The sequence below is a fragment of the Alexandromys fortis genome, unplaced genomic scaffold (assembly GCF_014885135.2).
Source record: "Alexandromys fortis isolate MF-2015 unplaced genomic scaffold, M_Fortis_MF-2015_v1.1 scaffold_134, whole genome shotgun sequence".
NCBI classification, from domain to species: Eukaryota; Metazoa; Chordata; class Mammalia; order Rodentia; family Cricetidae; genus Alexandromys; species Alexandromys fortis.
In genome coordinates, this window is record NW_026068007.1 from 4,133,318 (window position 1) to 4,154,203 (window position 20,886).

General features: G+C 46.8%; 1 protein-coding gene across 4 annotated transcripts in view; it reads right to left on the reverse strand.

The window, feature by feature from the left end:
• Window positions 1-7,323: 7,323 nt before the first annotated feature.
• Zc3h12d (zinc finger CCCH-type containing 12D) overlaps window positions 7,324-20,886 on the reverse strand; it is a 37,495-nt gene continuing 23,932 nt past the window's right edge. For 2 of the 4 annotated variants that reach the window (XM_050161652.1, XM_050161653.1), the window contains exons 4-6: window positions 14,919-15,153; window positions 11,403-11,509; window positions 7,325-10,394 (exon numbers count right to left, since the gene is read on the reverse strand). In XM_050161652.1, the coding sequence (XP_050017609.1) occupies window positions 9,598-10,394; window positions 11,403-11,509; window positions 14,919-15,153 (1,139 nt within the window). In that variant the 3' untranslated portion in view covers window positions 7,325-9,597. Of the gene's footprint in view, window positions 10,395-11,402; window positions 11,510-14,918; window positions 15,154-20,886 lie in introns of all 4 variants that reach the window. The other 2 variants (XM_050161654.1, XM_050161655.1) reach the window with 2 other exon arrangements.

The window sequence follows — 20,886 nt, forward strand, 5'->3', positions numbered from 1 at the left end:
CTTTCCTTCTGGAGGTCGGCACTCTGCATAAAACAATCCGGGACCGCGCATTTGATGTGAGAACGGAAGCAGGAGACTAATTCTGGAGCTGAAGGAACAGTCTGCATGGGACGCCGCTCATCTTTCTCTTTTTCCATTTCCCAGCGAGACTAGCTGGGACTCACAGGGAATGAACCAGACTTGAGTCAGGGTTGGTGTTCACATGACCAACTCCCCACAAGGCATCAGGTGTCTCGAACTGTCCTGGAGAGCACCCGTACCTCACTAGAACCGGCCCTTCTAGTCCTACACTCAGGACAAATGCGTCTTAAGTCAACACAGCACGTGACAAGGTAGCCTTTCTGCTTCCATAGCCCCTTATGAACTGACCTCTGTGATGGACCGTGACCTGGAAGTTAACTGGAATACACACTTCCTTCCCCTAGGTTGCTTTTGGTCATGTTTATCACAGCAACAGAGAGAAAACTAGAACACTGCGCGAAGGGAATAGTAACTGCTTATAGCTCTGAAGCCGAAGCCCAGGATGAAGGCTGCCTGCTGGCTTGCTCACTGGTTTATGCTCTACTGGCTTTCTTAAACCCAGGTCCACCGACCTAAGGATGGTGCTGCCTTCGGTAGACTGGGCCACTCAACATCAGTTAGCAGTTAAAGCGATGGCCCAAGACGTGCCCACAGGCCAGTCTCATTTGTTCATGAGTTACTACATTCCCTTGTAGTGGAATATTCCTAACACTGTGTGAAGATGTGTCCCTGTGATTGGTTTAATAAAGAGCTAAATGGCCAATAGCTAGGCAGGAGGTTTAGGCTGACTTCTGGACAGAGAGGGCTCTGGGAAGAAGTTGTCAGCCATACACAGAGGGAGCAAGACTTGCAGGAGGAGAGGCAAAAGTCACCAGTTACGTGGCAACACGTAGATGAATAGAAATGAGTTAATTTAAGTTATAGGAGCTAGTGGGACAAGCCTAAGCAATAGGCTGAGCTTTCGTAGTTAATAAGAAGTCTCCATGTCGTATTCTGTGAGCTGGCAGCCCAAAGAAAAATCTGTCTGCAGCCCTTCCCAGATGACTCTAGGTTGGGTCAAGTTAACAATAATGTTAACAGGAGGACCAGTAAATTCTCTTTTAACAAATTGAATAGGAGTGTTCTGGAAAGGTGGCCCAGCAACAGTAAAAAGTGTTTGCACAGGAACAGGGTACCACACCCAGTACCCACAAGTCAGCTCCCAACTGTCTGTAACTCCAGTAACGCCTTCTTCTGGACTCATGGGTGTGCACACGTGGCACACTTGCGTATACACAGGTGAAACATTCATGCACATAAAAATAAACCGAATATTTTATAAACTAAATAGGGCTGGCAAGATGGTTGAGAAAGTAAAGGTGCTGATGCCAAACCTGAGAACTTGAGTTCAATCCTAGGGACCCACAGCATAAAAAGACAGAACTGATTCCTGCCAAGTTGTCTGACCGTCACATGTGCACTGTGGCATGCTCGCTCACACACCTGTGTGTATGTGTGTGTGTGTATGGAGGGGGGTTGAATAGATCCAACTGCTAAGTAAAAGTCAGATGTTGGCTCGTGTTTCTGCATGGAGGCAGAAAATGGTTGCAAAAAAAATCTTTAATTGTTTTTATTGAGCTATATATTTTTCTCCACTCCCCTCCCTTTCTCCCCTCTCCCATGATCTCCACACTCCCAATTTACTCAGGAGATCTTGTCTTTTTCTACTTCCATGTAGATTATATCCATGTATGTGTCTCTTAGGATCCTCATTGTTGTCTAGGTTCTCTGGGATTGTGAATTGTAGGATGGTTTTTCTTTGCTTTATGTCTAAAAGCCACTTATGAGTGAGTACATATTATATTTGTCTTTTGGGGTCTGGGTTACCTCACTCAATATGATGTTTTCTAGATCCATTCATTTGCCCACAAATTTCAAGATGTCATTTTTTTCCTGCTGTGTAGTACTCCATTGTGTAAATGTACCACCTTTTTCTTATCCATTCTTCAGTCGAAGGACATTTAGGTTGTTTCCAGATTCTGGCTATGACAAATAATGCTGCTATGAACATAGCTGAGCACATGTCCTTGTGGTGTGATTGAGCATCCTTTGGGTATATACCCAAAAGTATTGAGGTAAATTGTTTCCTAATTTTCTGAGAAATTACCACACTGACATCCAAAGGGGTTGTACCAGCTTGCATTCCCACCAGCAATGTACCCCACAACCTCTCCAGCATAAGTTGCCATCAGTGGTTTTGATCTTGGCCATTCTTACAGGTGTAAAATGGAATCTCAGAGTTGTTTTGATTTGCATTTCCCTGATGGCTAAGGATGTTGAGCATTTCCTTAAGTGTCTTTCAGCCATTTTAGATTCATCTGGATTTGTTCTTCTGATGAGCAATTTCTTGAGTTCTTTTTATGTTTTGGAGATTAGCCCTTTGTATGATGTGGGGTTGGTGAAAATCTTTTCCTATTCTATAGTCTGTGTCTTTTGCTTTACAGAAACTTCTCAGTTTCAGGAGGTCCCAATTATTAATTATTTCTCTCAGTGTAGATACAAGCTCTGTGTATTCTGCATTGTGTGTGTTCTATGTGACTGGGGTTATATTTAGGAAGTGGTCTCCTGGGACAATTCAGTCAAATGTGCTTCCCACTTTCTCTTCTATGAGGTTCAGTGTGGTTGTTTTATGTTGAGGCCTTTGATTCATTTGGATTTGAGGTTGGTGTATGACGATAGATAAGGATCTATTTTCATTCTTCTACATGTTGATATCCAAGTATGCCAGCACAATTTGTTGAATATGCTTTCTTCTTTCCATATTTTTTGCTTCTTTGTCAAAAATCAGGTGTTCATAGGTGTGTGGATTAATATCTGGGTCTTCAATTCAGTTCCATTGGTCCTCCTGTTTATTCTTATACTAATACCAGTCTGGTTTCAGTACTGTGGCTCTGTAATAGAGCTTGAAGTCAGGGATTGTGATGCCTCCAGAAGTTCCTTTATTGTATAGGATTGTTTCGGCTATCCTGGTTTTTGTTTGTTTGTTTTCTATATGAAGTTGAGTATTATTCTTTCAAGGTCTATGAAGAATTTGGAGCAAGAGCTCTTAAGCACTGATCGTCTCCCTCCTCCAGTATCTTTTAAAATAAATCTATCCATATTTTAATTCATTTAATTATTTTCAGAGGTCCTCTGTGTGTTCTGTATGTGGGTCCATTGTGGATACAAGCTCTGTGTGTTCTGTACATGTATCCTCTTGTGGATACAAGTTCTGTGTATTCAGCATGTGTGTCCTCTTGTGAGTACAAGCTCTGTGTGTTCTCTATGTGTGTCCTCTTGCGGATACAAGATTTGCAAATGCTTTTCCTATTGGCAGCTTGTCTCATTCTCTTCACTCTGTCTTTCAGAGAACAGGCCAGGTCAATTTTTGTTTTCTAGCATACTGTTGGTATCATATTTTAAAATCTTAAACTCGAGGTCGTCACATACTATGCCTTTCTTGAGCTTTTATAGTCTTAGGTTTCACATCTGATCCATTTTGATTAGATTTCATGGTGTTGAATTTTTAAACACCAACAGCAGACTAGAGCAGGTGCGTGTGCATTGACTCAGAGACTGATCTGTCTCTGGGGCTTTTCTGACTTCTCTCTTCACCACACCCAGCTCCAGAGGAGGCAGGAGAGGGGCTGGGGATGGAAGAGGATGTCAATCCTCTACTTGGTCTTAGTAACAAATAAATAATAAATAATTTGTAAATAATAAATCACCTCTATCCACAACTCTACATCACATCGGATTCTACGTGGACTCAGGGTAGTCATTGCCGCATCTGGTTTTGCAAAGTACTAGGTGCCCTAAGGCAGTGGCTCCCAACCTATAGGTCACAACCCCCTTGGCAAAACTCTATCTTGTAAAAAAAAATATTTGTACTGCAATTCCTAACAGTAGCAAAATTACAGTTAGGAAGTAGCAACGAAAATAATTTTATGGTTGGTTAGGGGAGAGGGTCACCAAAACATGAGGAACTGTATTGAAGGGTCGCAGCAGCAGGGAGGTTGAGAACCCCTGTCCTGGGGTCTGCTGCCGTGAGAAAAGCAAAAATGGGCTTAGGAGGGGTTTCTGCTTTACTGAGGGAGGGAAATCTGGGACAATCTAAGTTCTGCAGCCCTCAAGCCCTGCCTCCTGAACCCCCAGCAAAGGGAAGAGCTGAGAATCAGCAGCAGGATTTGGAAAAAGCTCGCAGCCTGAGGTTTGCCAGAGCTGAGCACTTTGGACAATAAGCAATCATTCGTAGTATTCTCTCTGGGGACTGGATGGCCCTGGCTTGTGCTCCTGTGACAATCATTAAAGCTTCTGAGGTACGAACTCCACAGAGAGAATTCCCATCCAGACCCTCAAATGCTAACCCAGCCAACTCTGAGTGAGATTAAGTGCACATACTATCATTTACAGTTAACTGGATTTGAGTAAAGGTAATCGAGCCATGTAAAAGAACATAGAACAAAAGACATGGGTTAATTTAAGTTATTAAGAGCTAGCTACAAGCAAACCTAAACTCTTGGCCCATCCTTATAATTAATAAGTCTCTATGTGGTTATTGGTGAGCTGACTGGTGGACAGAAAAACTTGCCTATAGGCATCCTCCTGCCTCTGCTTCTGCCTCCCAAGTGCTGGGATTAAAGGTGTGCGCCACTGAGTCTGGCTCACTTAATTGTCTTTAAAGGAAGAAAACGTTTATAAAATCATAGCTGACACTCTGCAAGCTACGTCTCTGTGCTTCCATCTCCTCCCCTGGAACTCGCAGCAGGCCTCCCGAGTGACAGTGATTGATGGTAAATGACTGACAGGGAACCGCAGGTGACGGGTAGGATGGCCACCGTGTGGTGCACGTTAGCTTTGCCCTCACCTAGACGGCTTTGTGAAGGGAAGTCTATCCATTCAGGAACACAGCTGAGGTTGCAAATGAGAAATGTCCTGGATAACTAGATAAAACGGATGGAGCGTTGCTTTACAGAGCCCCCAAGAAATGAAAAGGCTCTGGGGGTCACAAGCTTCCTCTGTGACTTGAGCAATTACTTTGGGTCTCCTGAATGGGAGTCTCCATGGGACCTCAGAGTTGCCTTCCACTCCAACATGACATGAAAGTTCTAAGTCACACAGTCCCTTTGAGGCCCAAAGAATGACCCCTGGGTTACTCAGAGCTCCCTCAACACGCCATGAACCCCCTTGCCTCATGAACCAGCCCAGCTTCCCAGGGCACCATCGGGCACTCAGCAGTAGAGGGGCAGTGCCCTAAAAGGAAGGAAGAAGCCAGAGTATAGGCCACAGAGAACAACATCTCTGGGGGTCTCTTCAAGGGGCTCCTAAATGGGTCACAAGAGCCCCACCCTAAATTGAGGGCAAGTCCCAGGAATCAGGTCTCTAGTGAGAGAAACGTGGAACCCCTTGGCACCAAAGCTCCGAAATCACTCTGGTAAACAAGTAAACGAAAAGCTCGCAGGGCTCCAGGCAGAGCGTGGCCAGTATCAGAGTTCTACAATACCAAAAATTACTGTATTTGCAACAAAGAGATCATGAAGGATTATTTTGAAAACAACTCCCTCCGTGAAGAATTGTGTTGGGATTTTGATGGGGATTGCATTGAATCTATAGATTGCTTTTGGTAGGATTGCCATTTTTACTATGTTGATCCACAAGGATGACCCCAGCTAAAACCCTAAGCAATAGAGGAGAGGGTGCCAGAACTGGCCTTGCCCTGTAGTCAGACTGATGATTATCTTAAATATCACCATAGAACCTTCATCCAGCAACTGACGGAAACAGAGGCAGAGATCCACATTGGAGCACTGGACTGAGCTTCCAGGGTGCAGCTGAAGAGTGGAAGAAATAAGAATGTGAGCAAAGAGGTCAAGACCATAATGGGTTCACTCACTGAAACACTCTACCTGAGCTAGTGGGAACTCACCAACTCCAGCTGGACAAGGAAGGGACAAGCATAGGTCCAAACTAGTCCCTCTGAATGTGGTTGACAGTTGTGTGGCTGGGGCAGACTGAGGGGCCACTGGCAGTGGCACTGGGATTTATCTCTACTGCATGTACTGGCTTTTTGGGATCCTAGTCTCTAATCAGAACTCTTCCCCAGGATTTTGTCAAAGCTGCCTCATTCTTTATCTGAGAGGACATGTGCTCGAGCCTGCCTGCAGAATGGTTCTCACTGTGTAAAGAAAAGCTTAGTAAGAAACAACTAAAAAAAGAAATCAAAGAAGCAGATCCAAAAGGGAACGGGCAAGAGACACCTGGCGGAGCTTGCAGCCTCAAATGCTGCCTCCACTTCTGGCCTTCTGCCATTTGGTTTTGGAGGCTGCCAGAGAACGTTGCTTAATACAGCATTACTGCCCAGGTGTGGGTATCACTTGCCCATTGGGAAGTGGGTGACTCCCTGTGTGTTTGCTCAAGTCCCTTGACTTTTGCCCTCTAGTATCTTACAGCAGGAGTGGGCTGGGGCCACCTGGGACCACCCCTGACCTCAAACATAAGCCTGAATCAGTAGCACCTGCTCTGGATGTCCATGGAGGTTTTTGTTTGCTTTGCTAAAAGGTGTGTGTGTGTGCGCGCGCGCACGCGTGTGATGGGCACTGTTTTGCTGTGAGCTCACTCTGGATTCTGGGTGTGAGAATGTTCTCCTCGTTCTTGTCTTCTTTCTAGAGTTTCCTAGAGGGTGCCCTGTGCTGTACACAGGGCCCTGGACTTAGAGGAATCTATGTGCTTGGCTTAATGCTATGTTGTCAGCATTTTGAAATTCATGGTCCTTTAGAACAAGAGACCCTATATTTTTATTGTGCACAAGACCCCACAAATTACATACCTGATGCTGGCTCCTTGCAGCCCCTTGTGGTGGGATTTGTGATGCCAGTGAACTCTCCAACTCCCTAAATCCCCTGCCCTCTTCTGGTATCTTCCTTATTCTTCAACATACTTTCCCCTCCCTAAGATCTCCTTTCCTTCCACCCCCATAGGAGACTTTTCTCCCGGAGGACGCCAGTCCTTGTGACCTCATCCAAACCACCCATGGCAGACAACAGCTGTTTTACTGTGCTCCATCTGACTTTACATCAAACCAGAGCTGGGATTCACTTTATTTAGAACAAAGCCAAAAGCAGCAGCTTTCCTTTTTTCTCCTACTCAACACTTAAATTCTGTGATTTGACCTCAAATCTCCCTCCAGATGGAGCCTCCAGGGGAAAGTGCAGCCTGGGCCTCTCTGTAGGGAGATACTGGAAACTCCCTCTGCTTTTGGGCTGAACAGAAAAAGCCAAGCACCGGAGACTCTGCCGTGGATCTCGAATGGAGATCGGGGTCCAGCAAACTGATGGGCAGCCTGTGGTCGTGGGAACCGCCTGCCCCTCAACTGGTGAAGGCATCTGCTTGTGTGGTTCTAGCTACTCCTGGGGAAAAGGTGGGCTCTGGCCCTCACATCTTCCCCCAAGGGAGGGAGAACACTGGATGGCAACTGTCAAAGCTGGACATTATCCAAGACTTCTCGCCCATCCTGTTCAACTTGAATTTAAAAAAAAAAAAAAAAAAAGAAGTGGAGGAGAGAGGAGCTGACCAGAGAAACGAATGTACAGTTGACAGTAGAGTCCAGGTGTGGCGAAGGAGTTTATTTCTGGAGCGTGATAACAGCTATGCAATTAGGGACGGTCCTTGTGTGCGTCTCACCTGTGTATTTGTGTCGCAAAGACATACTAAGACTTCGGAAAATTTCCAAATACTTGTGTTGGGGTTCCCCCCACACACACTTTTTTCTCCCCTTGTACCTGTTTTAACCACAGTCAACCAAACAAAATAGCTTTACAGTCTACTAAAACTCAGAAGTTGTCCTCAGAGGAAGCAGGTAAATATTTCCAACTGTAAATTTGCATTGATAAGCAGCAGGAAACAGGGCCCGGGAACCGAACAGCGGCTCTAACACTGGTGAACCTGTCTTGTGGAAAGGAAATACACATGCGCACACATGCGCGCGCGCACACACACACACACGGAGAAAAAGTCTAGATGACCTAGAAAGAGTAGACCCTCTTCAGGACAAGGGCCTCAAAAGTCAAAAGTATCACTTGAGAGCAGAGTCAGCTTTGAAAAGGGGCGAGGAACAGATCTACAAGAAGCCATGCTAAGAATGTGGTTTTAATAGAGGGAGACCTTGCAGGAAGCCGCATGGCTGCCCTGGTACCAAGGAGTCGTGTTTACCATAAACCCCGCAACAGCATTCTCCATGAGGCGTATCTTTGCTGTGCCCACAACAAGGCGACCTCTTTAAAAAGTGGCAATTCCCCAGTGCACCAACCACACTGCAGGGACTCGGAAGCATTGGCAGACATATTCCATTGGCAGGCTCTTCCTAATCTCCCTGGCAAGCTGAAATAGCATGAACAACCTGGCAGGCTACCCTTGTAACCGGAATATGTGGGTGCTGCCTAGAGAGGCCGGGATCCCTAAGAATGCTGGGTCCATGCCCCGCATCGCTGTCTCCTCTCGTGTCCCCTGCAAATGGATGAGTTTCGTCTCCCCGAAACTCAGAGCCAGAGTTGTGTAGAAGACGCAGCCAAATAAAAGTTACGATAACCTCCACCAGAACCCAACTCTGTGCCACTACTGCTGGAGGCTGCTGTGTTGTTGGAGTGGCAGGTAGACTGAACTCTTAATTCCGAAATATGTGATTTACAAGTTTGCTTTGTAGATTCACCACAATGGAAGGCTGACTTAAAAAAAACGAGCCGTGTGTGGTGGCGCACGCCTTTGATCCCAGCACTCAGGAGGCAGAGTCTGATAGACAAAGTGAGTTCTTAGACAACCAGGGCTATGCAGAGAAGCCCTATCTTGAAAAACAAGCAAACGAAACAGTCTGATTCTTGAGCAAGGCTGTGTGTGTGTGTGTGTGTGTGTGTGTGTTATTGCATGTACAAATGGCGCAAAAGACAGGTGAAAAGACCCTTAGAATCAAGTACTGTTGGGACACTCACAACACCTCACAGCCCCCACAGTAAAAATGTACAGAAGCCTGGGTTCCCTTATGAGTGAGCTTACCAATGGTGGTATGAAAACCCCAGGCATCAACCCCTTCCTTCCCATATCACATGAATACATTTTTAAACATTATTTGATACCACAAAAGTCACGATTGTCTATGAGTCTTTTTCAAACTTTCAACCAGGACCCACATTCTCATGGCTTCCTAGAGTCTTAAACACACACACACACAGACACACACGCTCTTACACAGCAAGAGTTTGGATCAAACTCAGCTCGATTAACTGGGCGTCCTTTTTGATTTGCGGTGATGGCCCACTGAAACATTTCGTGGTTGGCACTCAGAGCCAGACACGGATGTGTTCTGAACATATCAGAAATCGTCTGTCCACTCAGCAGGCCCAGGGAGCAACACCGAGATCCCCATGGGTATCCACCACCGAGGATGAGAAGGAAGTCTCCTGCTGACGGGGTCCAAAAACAGTGACTTAGATCCAGGTTGGCAACCGTCTTGTATCCCACAATTCAAGTTGCAAGTCAAGACTCTTTGCAGTGTTGTGAACCTGTCCCTTAAGGGTCCCCCAACCTCTCACCAGGCCCTTGGGATCTCTGCCGGAGGGTGAGCAGAGCCAGATCGGAGAGGGCAGAATCCGAGGCCATCCCCCGATCCTCTTGATCAGCTGGGAAGACACTGCAGAAAGCAGTGCGTGCTCCCCCACCATTGACTGCTGGCTGCGCGGATCCCGAAGGTTCTCTAAAGGTGTCCTCACCCCAAGCAGACTCGGCCCAGGCCGAGTGACCCAGATAAAGGTAGGAGCTGGGCAAGAGGGTCCATGGATCTTCCAGAGGTCTGCGCTGGGGAGGCAAATCACTGTGCATGTCCCTGGAAAGGCGTCGATCTGGCGGTTGGACCTGAGGGCAGTTTGGGGACCCAGAATCACCCGAGGAGAGCGCTCTGTTCGGAGTCCGGAGGCATGGCAGACCCGGCGACCTTGGTGTGGCAGTGCTGCCTGCGCGAGGAGTTGTCAAGGCCCAGGACGTGGGCATCCAGTCGGGCTCAAGCGTCCTGGACGCGACGCCGCCGCTAGTCGGGGTTTCGCTGAAGGTCAGCCGCGAGAGGCTCCTGCTCAGGGAGGCCAGGGTCGCGGGCTGCGGTGGCGGTGGGAGGCTGTGTGCACTGGGCTCCCGGAGAAGCGGCCTGGCTGCAGCGGGGCTGCTCCGGACGCTCAGTGGCCGCTGCTCCTCGGCGCCACCGCCCGGCCAAGTCCGCGTCTTGGCGCGGAGTTCGTCGGCCACAGGCAGTTGCGCGTGGTGTGGCCTCTCCGGATGGTAGAATCTGCACTTGACCCCATAGGTGCATTTCTTGCCTAGAAGGGATGCAGGGTAGAGAGGGCGCGAGATGAGACCTGGGATGAGCAGAGGCTTCCAATACCTGGCCAAATACCCTTCCCCAGGCCGCTGCCTCCCCTGCCTTCCGCTCCGTGAAAAGACCACAGATTTGGAAGGTGACCCAGGTGGCAAGGGTTCTAGGATGGATAGGAGAGCGTGCTCAGAGTTCCAGAACCCCCAAGGCCAGCAGAGTAAGTCTCCATCCAGGCACTTCCTTTAAGCAGAGTCTGAAGCCAAAAGAGTCAGGTCACCCTCAGTCTCCTCTGCCCCAGAGACAAGGCTGACCTTCGTGATGGAGCCCGCAATAGAGATGCTGATGGTACAAGATCATGTCTCCAGCAATGCCTGTTTTCACTAATGGCCACATCCAACCCTGCCTAACCATTGCCTTCTCTCTATACCTGTTCTAACCGGGGTGAACAAACGACCAAATAATTGACCATTTAAAACCCAACACTTCACAGAGTGAACCTTGACACTCTGGGCCAGCCTGAAGGACAGTTGCGTTAATTCTAACGAGAAGTGATTTCGAATGTCACCCGCGTCTTAATGAACTTCTTTAAGCACAAAGGCCAGGAGCCTTAAAATAACTTAACAAAGCAAGTTAATCAAAGAACTAGGTAGACCGCTAGGATGAAACCCTCAACTCTGGACCGATAGCATGGACCAAGTTGGTGAGGTTGGAGGTGGAGGGGGCAGGATGGGAAGGGCTGAGAACAAGAGCTGGGGCACGCATGGTCTGCCCCTCCCCCTGCAAGTGTGGCTCTACCTCCAGCCTTCATGGCTATCCGTTCATCCTTAGAGCTGTTGGCAAGCTACCATCCAGAAATGCTAGGCTTCTCACCAGGGGCAGGTAACTGGTTGAAGGCAGAGCTTGCTTGGGCAGGAACCCAAGTTGCTGTCCTCCAGGCTAGGGCTTCCCACTGTACCCCTATGCAATCTGTACCAATTCCAAGACAAACACACAACGCCTGGCTGCTACCCACCATAGGGACAGTGCTGCCAGGATGGCTCTGGGGGCCTTGGCTTCTTGCTTAGGAAATTGCTCAGGGTTGGTCCACGACGGCCCAGGGGGTCATCAGGAGGCATGAACCTGAAAAATAACCGTAGAGCGGTCACTTCAAGAGTGAATGGGACTTCCTGACCACTGGAACCTATGTGGGGGCTCCGGAGAGGAGGCCTTAGCCTTCCAGAGAATACCAGATGGTGTGGACCATGTCCTCAAAAAGATTCACGTACCACAGCAACAACCCTCCCTTCACACCAGCCCTCCCAGTGTGGTACTGGCAGCAGGTTCAGAATCACCTCAGAGCTCCTTACATAAATGCAGTCCGAAGCTTTGCACTGCCCCGTTAGGGAGAATTGGAGTGTGTGTTGCCGTTGTTGTGTTTTAGGAATCTAAATATTAACAACTTCCTAGGTGTTTTTTATGCAGGATGAGAAAAGCTTAACCGCTAGGACTTCCCACCTCACAAAAGCCTAACAAAGTTCATTCCTAAACAGACAGTTCCCAGGAGGCTTGGGAACTGTGTGGACACCTTGGAGGCTTAGGTCTTGTGATGTTCATCTGAACTGTCAGTTTGATGATAATAACCCGGGGGATGGCCCCTGGGCATGCCTGTGAGAGGGTATCTCTATCAGGCTAAATGAGGTGGGAAGATGTACCCCTTGTAGGCAGCGCCATTCCCTAAGCTGGGATCCTCGACTGTATAAAGAGAGGACAAGGTGGACTGAGCCTATGCAGTCACGGCTCTGCTCCTCGACTGCAGAAGCTGCCTCAGGTTCCTGCCGCTGTGACTTGCTCACTATGAAGGGTTGTAACCCAGGAATCAAAATATGCCCGTAAGTTGTTTTTATCAGGCAGGGTATTTTATCAAAGCAACAGACCAAGAAACCCCTTCCACCCACTCGCCTTACACCAGGCCTCTCAACTCTGGCATATGCAAATGAAGGGTCCATATTGACCATCTAAAACACCAGCAGGTAAGCCGAATGAGGCACAGACCTCTGCACACAGCACCTCTGCCAGGCTCAGCCCTGCCCTTTGCAAATTCTGGATATGAAGGAACCTCTGTGCTTGGCCTCAGCTTCTGGGGTTGTCCTGCCTCGGCACACATGGTCCTCTGATGCCCGTCTGGCTCCTGCCTGCTCCTCCTCTCTGGCAAAGAGCCTCATCACAGAAGTGGATGGGTGTTCCAGATGTTTGGGGCAGAAAAAGAAATGCGGCAAAAGCTGGGCATTAGTCACTGTAACCCCACTCTCGGGGAGGCTGAAGCAGGAGGATCTCAAGTTCAAGCCAGCCTGAGTAACTTAGTGAGACCCTAACTCAATCAAATTTACAAAAGGGGGACCTTTGATAGGGTACTTGCCAAGTATATGCACAAAGCCTTGGGTCCAGCACCACAAAAACAAAATGCTTCTGAAAGTAAGTAAATAAAAACCAAAAATCCTTCCATTTACTAAGATCCTGTATTTCCTATCAATCTTTTTGTTCCTAGGAGCCCCTTTCCATTCATACAAAAGTTCTAGGGGAGGGTTAAAAAGGGAGAAGGTCTGTCTTTGCCATCGCTATCGCCCACAAGTTGAGCGAGTCCCACCCTGCAGAGAGCTGAGTGATCCCTGACCCAGTGCGGACTCCAGGGCTCAGCTCCAGCCACACAGCTGGCTTCTTCTCAGAGTTGGGATCTGGCCAAGAATCTGAGGAGCTGCCCACTGCAGTTATTAAAAGTTCTCAAAGGCATTACCTCCCCCCCCCCTCTCTTGGGAGCAAAGAGTTGTGCCAAGAGGGCCCTGTGGACATACCCAGGGCACTGAGGCAAGCGCCCTCACTCACAGGCAGTCAGGCCCTGCCTTCTGACCTGACCCTCCACCCCCTTAGCAGAGAGGGCCAAGCATTAGAAGGACTTGGCCAGGGCCTCTGGTTGTCACCGGGCCAGAGGCAGCCATGACCTGTCAACCCACAGCGAGGATTTCTAGCTTGACAGATTCATCTAGACCAAAGCTGAACAGAGGAAACCCATGAGATGGGAAAGACCGTGGGGGTTACTGCAGGGCAGTTGTTGAAGCATCTGTCCTGAGACTCAAAAGGGCATCTCTTCTTGGGTTCAGGATCAGGTGGCAGTGCAGGGTGGAGGCATGTCCAGACCTGTCCCCTGGAATAACTGCAACTCCTTTTAGGATACAGTTTTCTGTAATCATCACACCACTTCAGCAGGGCCTCTGAGGAAACCACTGTGCATGGTCCAAAGCCTTAGCTCTTCCCCTGCCCTGCACCACCTCTCTCGGCCTTTGGGGTCAGCCTCTGCCCTTTGCCTGGCCCATAGTGATGCGTTCATTCCTTCATGGACTCCTCCACCTCCGTGTCAGTAGTAAGTGTGTGTCTCCCATGTGCCAAGCATGCTGGGAACATGGCAACTCGGTGGGCAATCTGGGTTATTATGGAGTCAGAGAGTTTGCTCAAACCACGTGCCAGAAAGCCAGTCAGAGGTCCCAGAGCAAGAGTTGATGGACTGTCGCCTAGGAGAGCTGGGGCTGTAGTCCAGATGGTAGAATCTACGTGTAGGATAGAAGCCCTGCATTGGTTCGATCCTCAGCATGGAATAAACTGGGCATGGTGCCTACGTCTGTAATTGTGATACTCGGAAGATGGAGGCAGGAGGACCAGAAGTTCAAGGTGATCCTTCACTACTTGAGTTTGAAGCCAGCCTGGGATGTAGAAGAGTGTCTCGATCAGTATTCTTTAAAGTTTATTTGTATTATTTTTAATCATGTGTAGGTATATATGTCTGCATGTAAGTCTATATATGCGAGTGTAGGTGCGTTTGGAAGCCAGGATACTGGGTTCCCTGGAGCCCGAGTTATAGACGGTTGTGAGCTGTTCGAGATGGGTGCTAGGAACTGAACTCTAGTCTACTGGAAAAGCAGCAAGTGTTCTTAACCCCTGAGTCATCTTCCCAGCCCCAGTCAGCATTTTTAAAAAGACAAAAACTTAAAAGGAAATACAAAATGTTGAAATCCCCCTTCCATGATAGCTTTTTTCTAATTTCAATTTTTAGATTTATTTTTGTTTTATGTATATGGGTGTTTTGTCTCTCTATCTATCTGTGTGTGAGTGTGTGTATGTGTGTGTGTGTGTGTGTGTGTGCCACATGTATGCCTGGTACCTATGGGATCCAAAAATGGGCATCAGATCCCCTAGAACTGCAGTTATGGATGTCTGCGAGCCACCACGTCGGTGCTGGGATTCAAACCTGGGTTCTCTGTGAGAGCTGCAGTGCCCTTGACCACTGAGTTGTTTCCTCAGCCCCGCCTTTCATGATGACTATCTTATGGATTTTACTTGGACAGAAAATGGAGTTTGTGGTGTGCTGAACACACTGGCCCACCTGCTGGACAGCCTCGCAGGGAGTCAGTTCAGTCACAGAATAGAGGGGATATGAGGGACAGAGATGGCCCCTGGCCTGAAGGGGCCTGGTTCCGGCAAGCAGGCTTCAATCCCTTACCTGTCGTTCACAAAGGAGAACATGAGCAGTCGCTGCTCGATGAACCATTTCCACTCCGGGTTTTCGCTCTGCAGGTCCCGGTAGTTGTCGTTGGAGACGATGATGCCATCCTTCTCGTAGGCCACCTTCACAATGTAGCGGTCGTCGTAGCACACGACTCGCTTGCCGTTGACCTTGCGGGACGGGGTGTACACCAACACAGCTTGCCGCTCCAGCTCTTCCAGCACGTGCTGCTCTGAGGCCACAGGTGGAGACTTGAGTCGGGGCTCTATAGAAGGGCGCGCTTCCCAACCCAGGAACGCCCCCAAAGCATCTGCCTCCGTACCGGCTGCAGACAATCAGACCTGGGCAGGTTTGAAGGGACTATTACCGTCTAGTCAGTTTTATCCTATAAAGTCTAGGACAGGTCTCAACTTCACAATCCTCCCCTTTCTGCCTCCTGAGTGTTGGGATTATCGCCTGCACCACCAAGGCTCTTTAATGCCTATAATCCCGGCATTGGGAAGTAGAAGCAGAGGGGCAAGGAGTGCGGGGTTACATGAGCCCCTGCCTCAAACAACACAGTTGGGCAAAAGTGCATAGTACACCTAAACTACTTGCCGAACTCGGTGAACTTCGAGAATGAGGTGCGCCATGCCTGGAAAGTCCCTGCTGCCCATCCCAGTCCAAAAGCCTCACCTCACTTCCCCTTGAGATAATGTGTCATAAAACAGTGTTGACCGTCTCCTTGCTTTTATTTTCACAAGTACACAGAGGAGGATCATTTTCAGAGAGGCTCTGCCTCGGACTTTACCCAACGAACTGTCCCTACCCACACTCATTTACCAGTTTCTTTGCCCGGTTACCGTATGGTGACATAGTCTGGCTGTGCCCACGTTGGCTACTGTCACCAAGTGAGTCTCTGGCATGTACATCCGGGGAACACCCTGGGAGATAGCTCTCTAAAATATTTTGGGGCTTGCCAGGTATAACATAGTCCCTTGGAGGGGTTTATTTTGCATTTATTTCTGGTTATTAAAGGAATTGAGCATCTTTGCCTATTCTTACTGCCCATTTACAGTTTTCTTCTATAAAAGGTTTATTTGTGGTCCTGGAGAAATGGCTCAGAGGTTAAGAGCCCTGGCTGCTCTCCCAGAGGACCCTCGTTCAATCCCAGCACCCGCATGGCAGCTCACAGCTGTCTTTAACGCTAGTTCCAGAGGATCTGACACACTCACACAGACATACATATGTGCATACTTTAAAATAAATCTTTAAGAAAGGCTTATTTATGAAATAGCTCATCTTTCTGTAGGTTCTTGTCCTTGCTTCATTCATTTGGAGATGAACCCCTTCAGCAGCAAAATGTAAGAGATAGGGCTGAGGATGTGACCGGTCTGGCCAAGTGTCTCCCTGTGATACAAGAAGCCTGGGGTTCAGCCCCATCACCCCATAAAATAGGCCTGCAATGCCTGCCCTTAGCCCTGGAAGGAGAAGCAGGCAGGTCAGACGTTTAAGAAGGTAGATCCTGCTACAGTCCAGACTCTTCCCTCTGTTCTCTCAGTTCTGTTTTTGTTTGTTTGCTTGTTTGGCTGGTTGGTTAGTTGGTTTTTGGGTTTTGTTGTTGTTGTTGTTGTTGTTTTGTTTTGTTTCGTTTTGTTTTTGTGGCACTGCTATCTGCTTCTGAGCCAAAGCTCCCAACGTGCCCAATTTTATTCATTACTCTGCACAGGACTGACTGTCCCTTTGTGGTTTATTTTATTTTTGTTTTGTTTTGTTTTTTGAGACAAGGTTTCTCTGTGACTTTGGAGCCTGTCCTGGAACTAGCTCTTGTAGACCAGGCTGGCCTCGAACTCACAGAGATCCGCCTGCCTCTGCCTCCCGAGTGCTGGGATTAAAGGCATGCGCCACCACCGCCTGGCTGTGGTTTATTTTAAAATCCTAAGCCAAGTATGTTGGCACACACAGCACTGGGAGACTGAGGCAGGAGAATCACCATGGTTTTAGGCTATAAAGTGAGTTCCTGGCCAGCTAGGGCCATATAGCAGGACTCTGTCATTACAGATAAATATATAGAGGTCAGAGGACAACCCTTGAAGACGGAAATCAGAGAAAACCGTACTGACTCTACAGTGTGGAGGGAGTCGCAGCCCAGCAAATGCCTGGAAGACCAAGCAGAGGTGGAAACAGCTCTCCCTGGAGGCAGCAAAATGTTCCAGGCAGAGGCAAAGAGCTATTGCTGGGCCCGGGCCTCTTCTCATCCCACCGCTGTCTCTGAGAAAAAGAGGAAGGCATGGCTAGCCAGGAGAACGGCCCCAATGTGCTGTTCTCTGGGAAGAAAGCCCTCGTTGTCCTCCCGTTGGAGTGTGTGGGCCCAGCGGCCTTACTTCCTGTCTGCTTCAAGATGTGGGAGGAAAACTGAATGAATGCCCGGGAAAAACCCTCGTTCTAGGAGAGAAACCCGCGGCACTTAAATTGGCGTTTGTCTGATCAGACTGACTCTGGTGAGAGGCTCAGTGGATAAAGACGCTCGCAGCTAAGCCTGGCATGAGTGCATGCGTGTATACGTGCACTCGTGTGTGTGTGTGTGTGTGTGTGTGTGTGTGTGTGTTGTTGTTGTTGTTGTAAACAACAACAACTGTTTATCTCCCTCACAGCGTCTGACTAGACTAATTGTAGCTTAGAATATCAACTATGTTAAGAATGAAAATGGGGCTGGAGCCATTTCACCTGGTCACTCTCGGGAGCCCCCCCACCTCCATTCCCTAGAGACTCTTCTCCTGGTGCAGACCCAGGGTCCCATCAGGTCTTTCTCACTGACCCTCTCAGCCTTCCCTTCCAGCTCCTCTCCACTCCTCTGTGTCAGTACCAACACAGAGAAACATTTTGTACCAGGGACCCCCAGTGGCACACGGGGCTGGAATGCAAGTGGGCAGTTTTCACTGTCCTTCCTGTCCTCCACTATGGTCTCTCCGGAATCACTACTGATTCTGTAGTCGCCTGGAGACAGGAGTCCCTCTTCCCACACCTTCACTGCCTGGGAACTCCACCTCTTGATGTGCGCCTCAGTGGCTCTGGCTCTGACTTTTCAGTGGAGATTCTGAAAGCCAGAAAGACCTGGGCAGCTGTTCTGCAAACTCTACGAGACCACAGACGGCCTCCTAGACCACTATACTCTGCAAAATTATCAATCACAATTGACTAAGAAAGAAAAACATTTTAAGATTACATACAATTTAAAGCAATTTCTATCTACCAATCTAGATCTATAGAAGAAAAAAAAAGTTCACTCAAAGAGAAGGTTGTCCATACCCAAGAAGATACAAGGAATAAATAATACCAAAAATGCTAATAAAAGGGGAGGAAACACACAATAACAACAATAAAATAAAAAGAACTAATAAGCATTGCTCATTGATACCTCTCAATATTAATGGGCTCAATTCACCAATACAAGCAGATTAGAAAAAACAAGATCCATATTTCTGCTATATCTAAGAAACATCAAGGATAGCCATTATCCCTGGGAAAAAGGATGGGAAAAGGTATTCTAAGCAAATGGACCCAAGAAGCTAGCTGGTGCAGTCATTTTAATATCTGACAAAATAAAATTCAAACCAAAAATTACCAGAATAGATAAGCAGGATACTACATATTCGTTAAAGGAAAATCTATCAAGAGGAAATTGCTATTCTAAACATTTAGTCATTAAACTCAGGGCTCCCAAGTTTATAAAAGAAAGACTACTATAGCTCCAATCACAGATTGACCCTCACAGTGATGGTGAGTAGCTTCAATACCCTACACTTGACAACAGATAGGCCATCCTAATAAAACTAAAGTGTTAAATAGTATCACAAATAAATAAACCTAGAAGATATCTACAGAACATTTCACCGGAACACTAAGGAATGTATTTTCTTTTCATCACTCATAAAATGTTCTCCAAAATTAGTCATATACTAGAACACAAAGAAAGTCTCATCAGATACAAGAAAACTGAAATAACACCCTATATCTTATCTGACCACTACAGATTGAAATTGGACATCAAAAAAACAGAAATAGCAGAAAGTACACAAACTCATGGAAACTGAGTAACTTACTCCTGTGAAAACTGGGTCAAGACAGAAATTGAATGAAAATGAAAACACAGCCCACCCAAACCTATGGGACACAATGAAAGCAGTTCCAGAAGGCAAGTTCATAGACTAAGTTCCTACATAAAACAAAATAAAAGAAGCTGGGCGGTGGTGGTGAACGCCTTTAATCCCAGCTCTCGGGAGGCAAAGACAGGCAGATCTCTGTGAGTTCGAGGCCAGCCTGGTCTACAAGAGCTAGTTCCAGGACAGCTAGGACTGTTACTCAAAGGAAACCTGTCTCAAAAAGAAAGAAAGAAAGAGAAAGAAAGAAAGAAAGAAAGAGAGAGAGAGAGAGAGAGAGAGAGAGAGAGAGAGAGAGAGGAAGGAAGGAAGGAAGGAAGGAAGGAAGGAAGGAAGGAAGGAAGGAAAGAAGGAAGGAAGGAAAAACAAAAACAAAAATCAAACAAACAAACAAAAAACCTGGAGATACCTCATATTAGTAACTTAGTGGCACACCTGAAAGCTCTAGAACAACCAGAAAAAAATAATACACAAAAAGAATAAATGACAAGAAATAAACCTGGGACTGAAATCAATGAAGTAGAAACAAACCACAAAAATACAAAGAATCAATGAAATGGAGACCTGATTCTTTGAGAAAATCAACCATATTGACAAACTCTGAGTCAAACTAACTAAAAGCCACAGAGAGAAGACCCAAATTAATAAAGGTAGAGATGGAAGTGGAGACGTTGCACAGACACAAAAGCAATTCATGTAAGGATGTGCTTTAAAAACCTGTACTCCACCAGGCTGGAAAACCAGAGAGAAATGGATGGATTTCTTGGTATACATTGCCTATCAAAGGTAAATCAAGATCCAACATGCAATTTAAACACACCCACTAGTCAAGTGAAATAGAAACAGCATTTTAAAGTCTCCAAACTTAAAAAAAAAAAAAGCCCAGGGCTAAATGGACACAGCACAGAACTATTTCAGACCTTCAAAGAATAATTAACACTAATACTCCTCAAATTATTCTGCAAAATAGAAACAGAATGGTCATTGCCTAGTTGTTTCTATGAAACAAACTCAAAGCGTTTTCACTAAAATCAGGAATAAGAAAAGGGAGTCCACCTTCTCCATGCCTATTCAGTATAGTATCTGAAGTCCTAGCTAGAGCAATAACAAACCGGAAGGAGATCAGTGGGATGCACATAGGAAAGGAAGAAATTAAAGTATCTTTGTTTGCAGGTGATACGATTTTGTACAAAAATGACCATAAAAATCCCACCAGGAAATTTTCTACAGTTGTTAAACATCTTTAGCAAAGTAGCAGGTTACAAAATTAGCAAAAGAAGTCATTAGTCTTCCTGTATACAAATGACAGACAAATAAAGAAATCAGGGAAACAATAGCCTTTTATAACAGCCTCAAAAAAAATCTTGGGGTAACTAGCTGAACAAGTAAAAAAAAATGTATAATAAAAACGTTTAGATGTTTAAGAAAGAAATTAAAGAAAACATAGAAAGATCTCATGTTTATGGATCAGTAGGATTAATAGTGTAAAAAATGATCATCAAAATCTCAAGACAATTCTTCATGGAAATTAAAAGGATAAGTTTGGAAACACAAAAACCCCAGGGGTAGCTTAAACAACCCTGAATAATAAAAAAAAAAAAAAAAACTGCTAGAGAGACATCACTATCCCCAATCTCAAATTGTACTACAGAGCTATTGTAATAAAATAAGAACAACAAAAACCATGGTATTGTCAATGAAAAGAGACACATTGATCATTGGAACAGCATTAAGGAGACAGGTAAATCCACACTCCTATGCACACTTGATTTTTGACAAAGAAGCCAGAGACATACACACTGGATGAAACTTATGGTGCTGGCCAA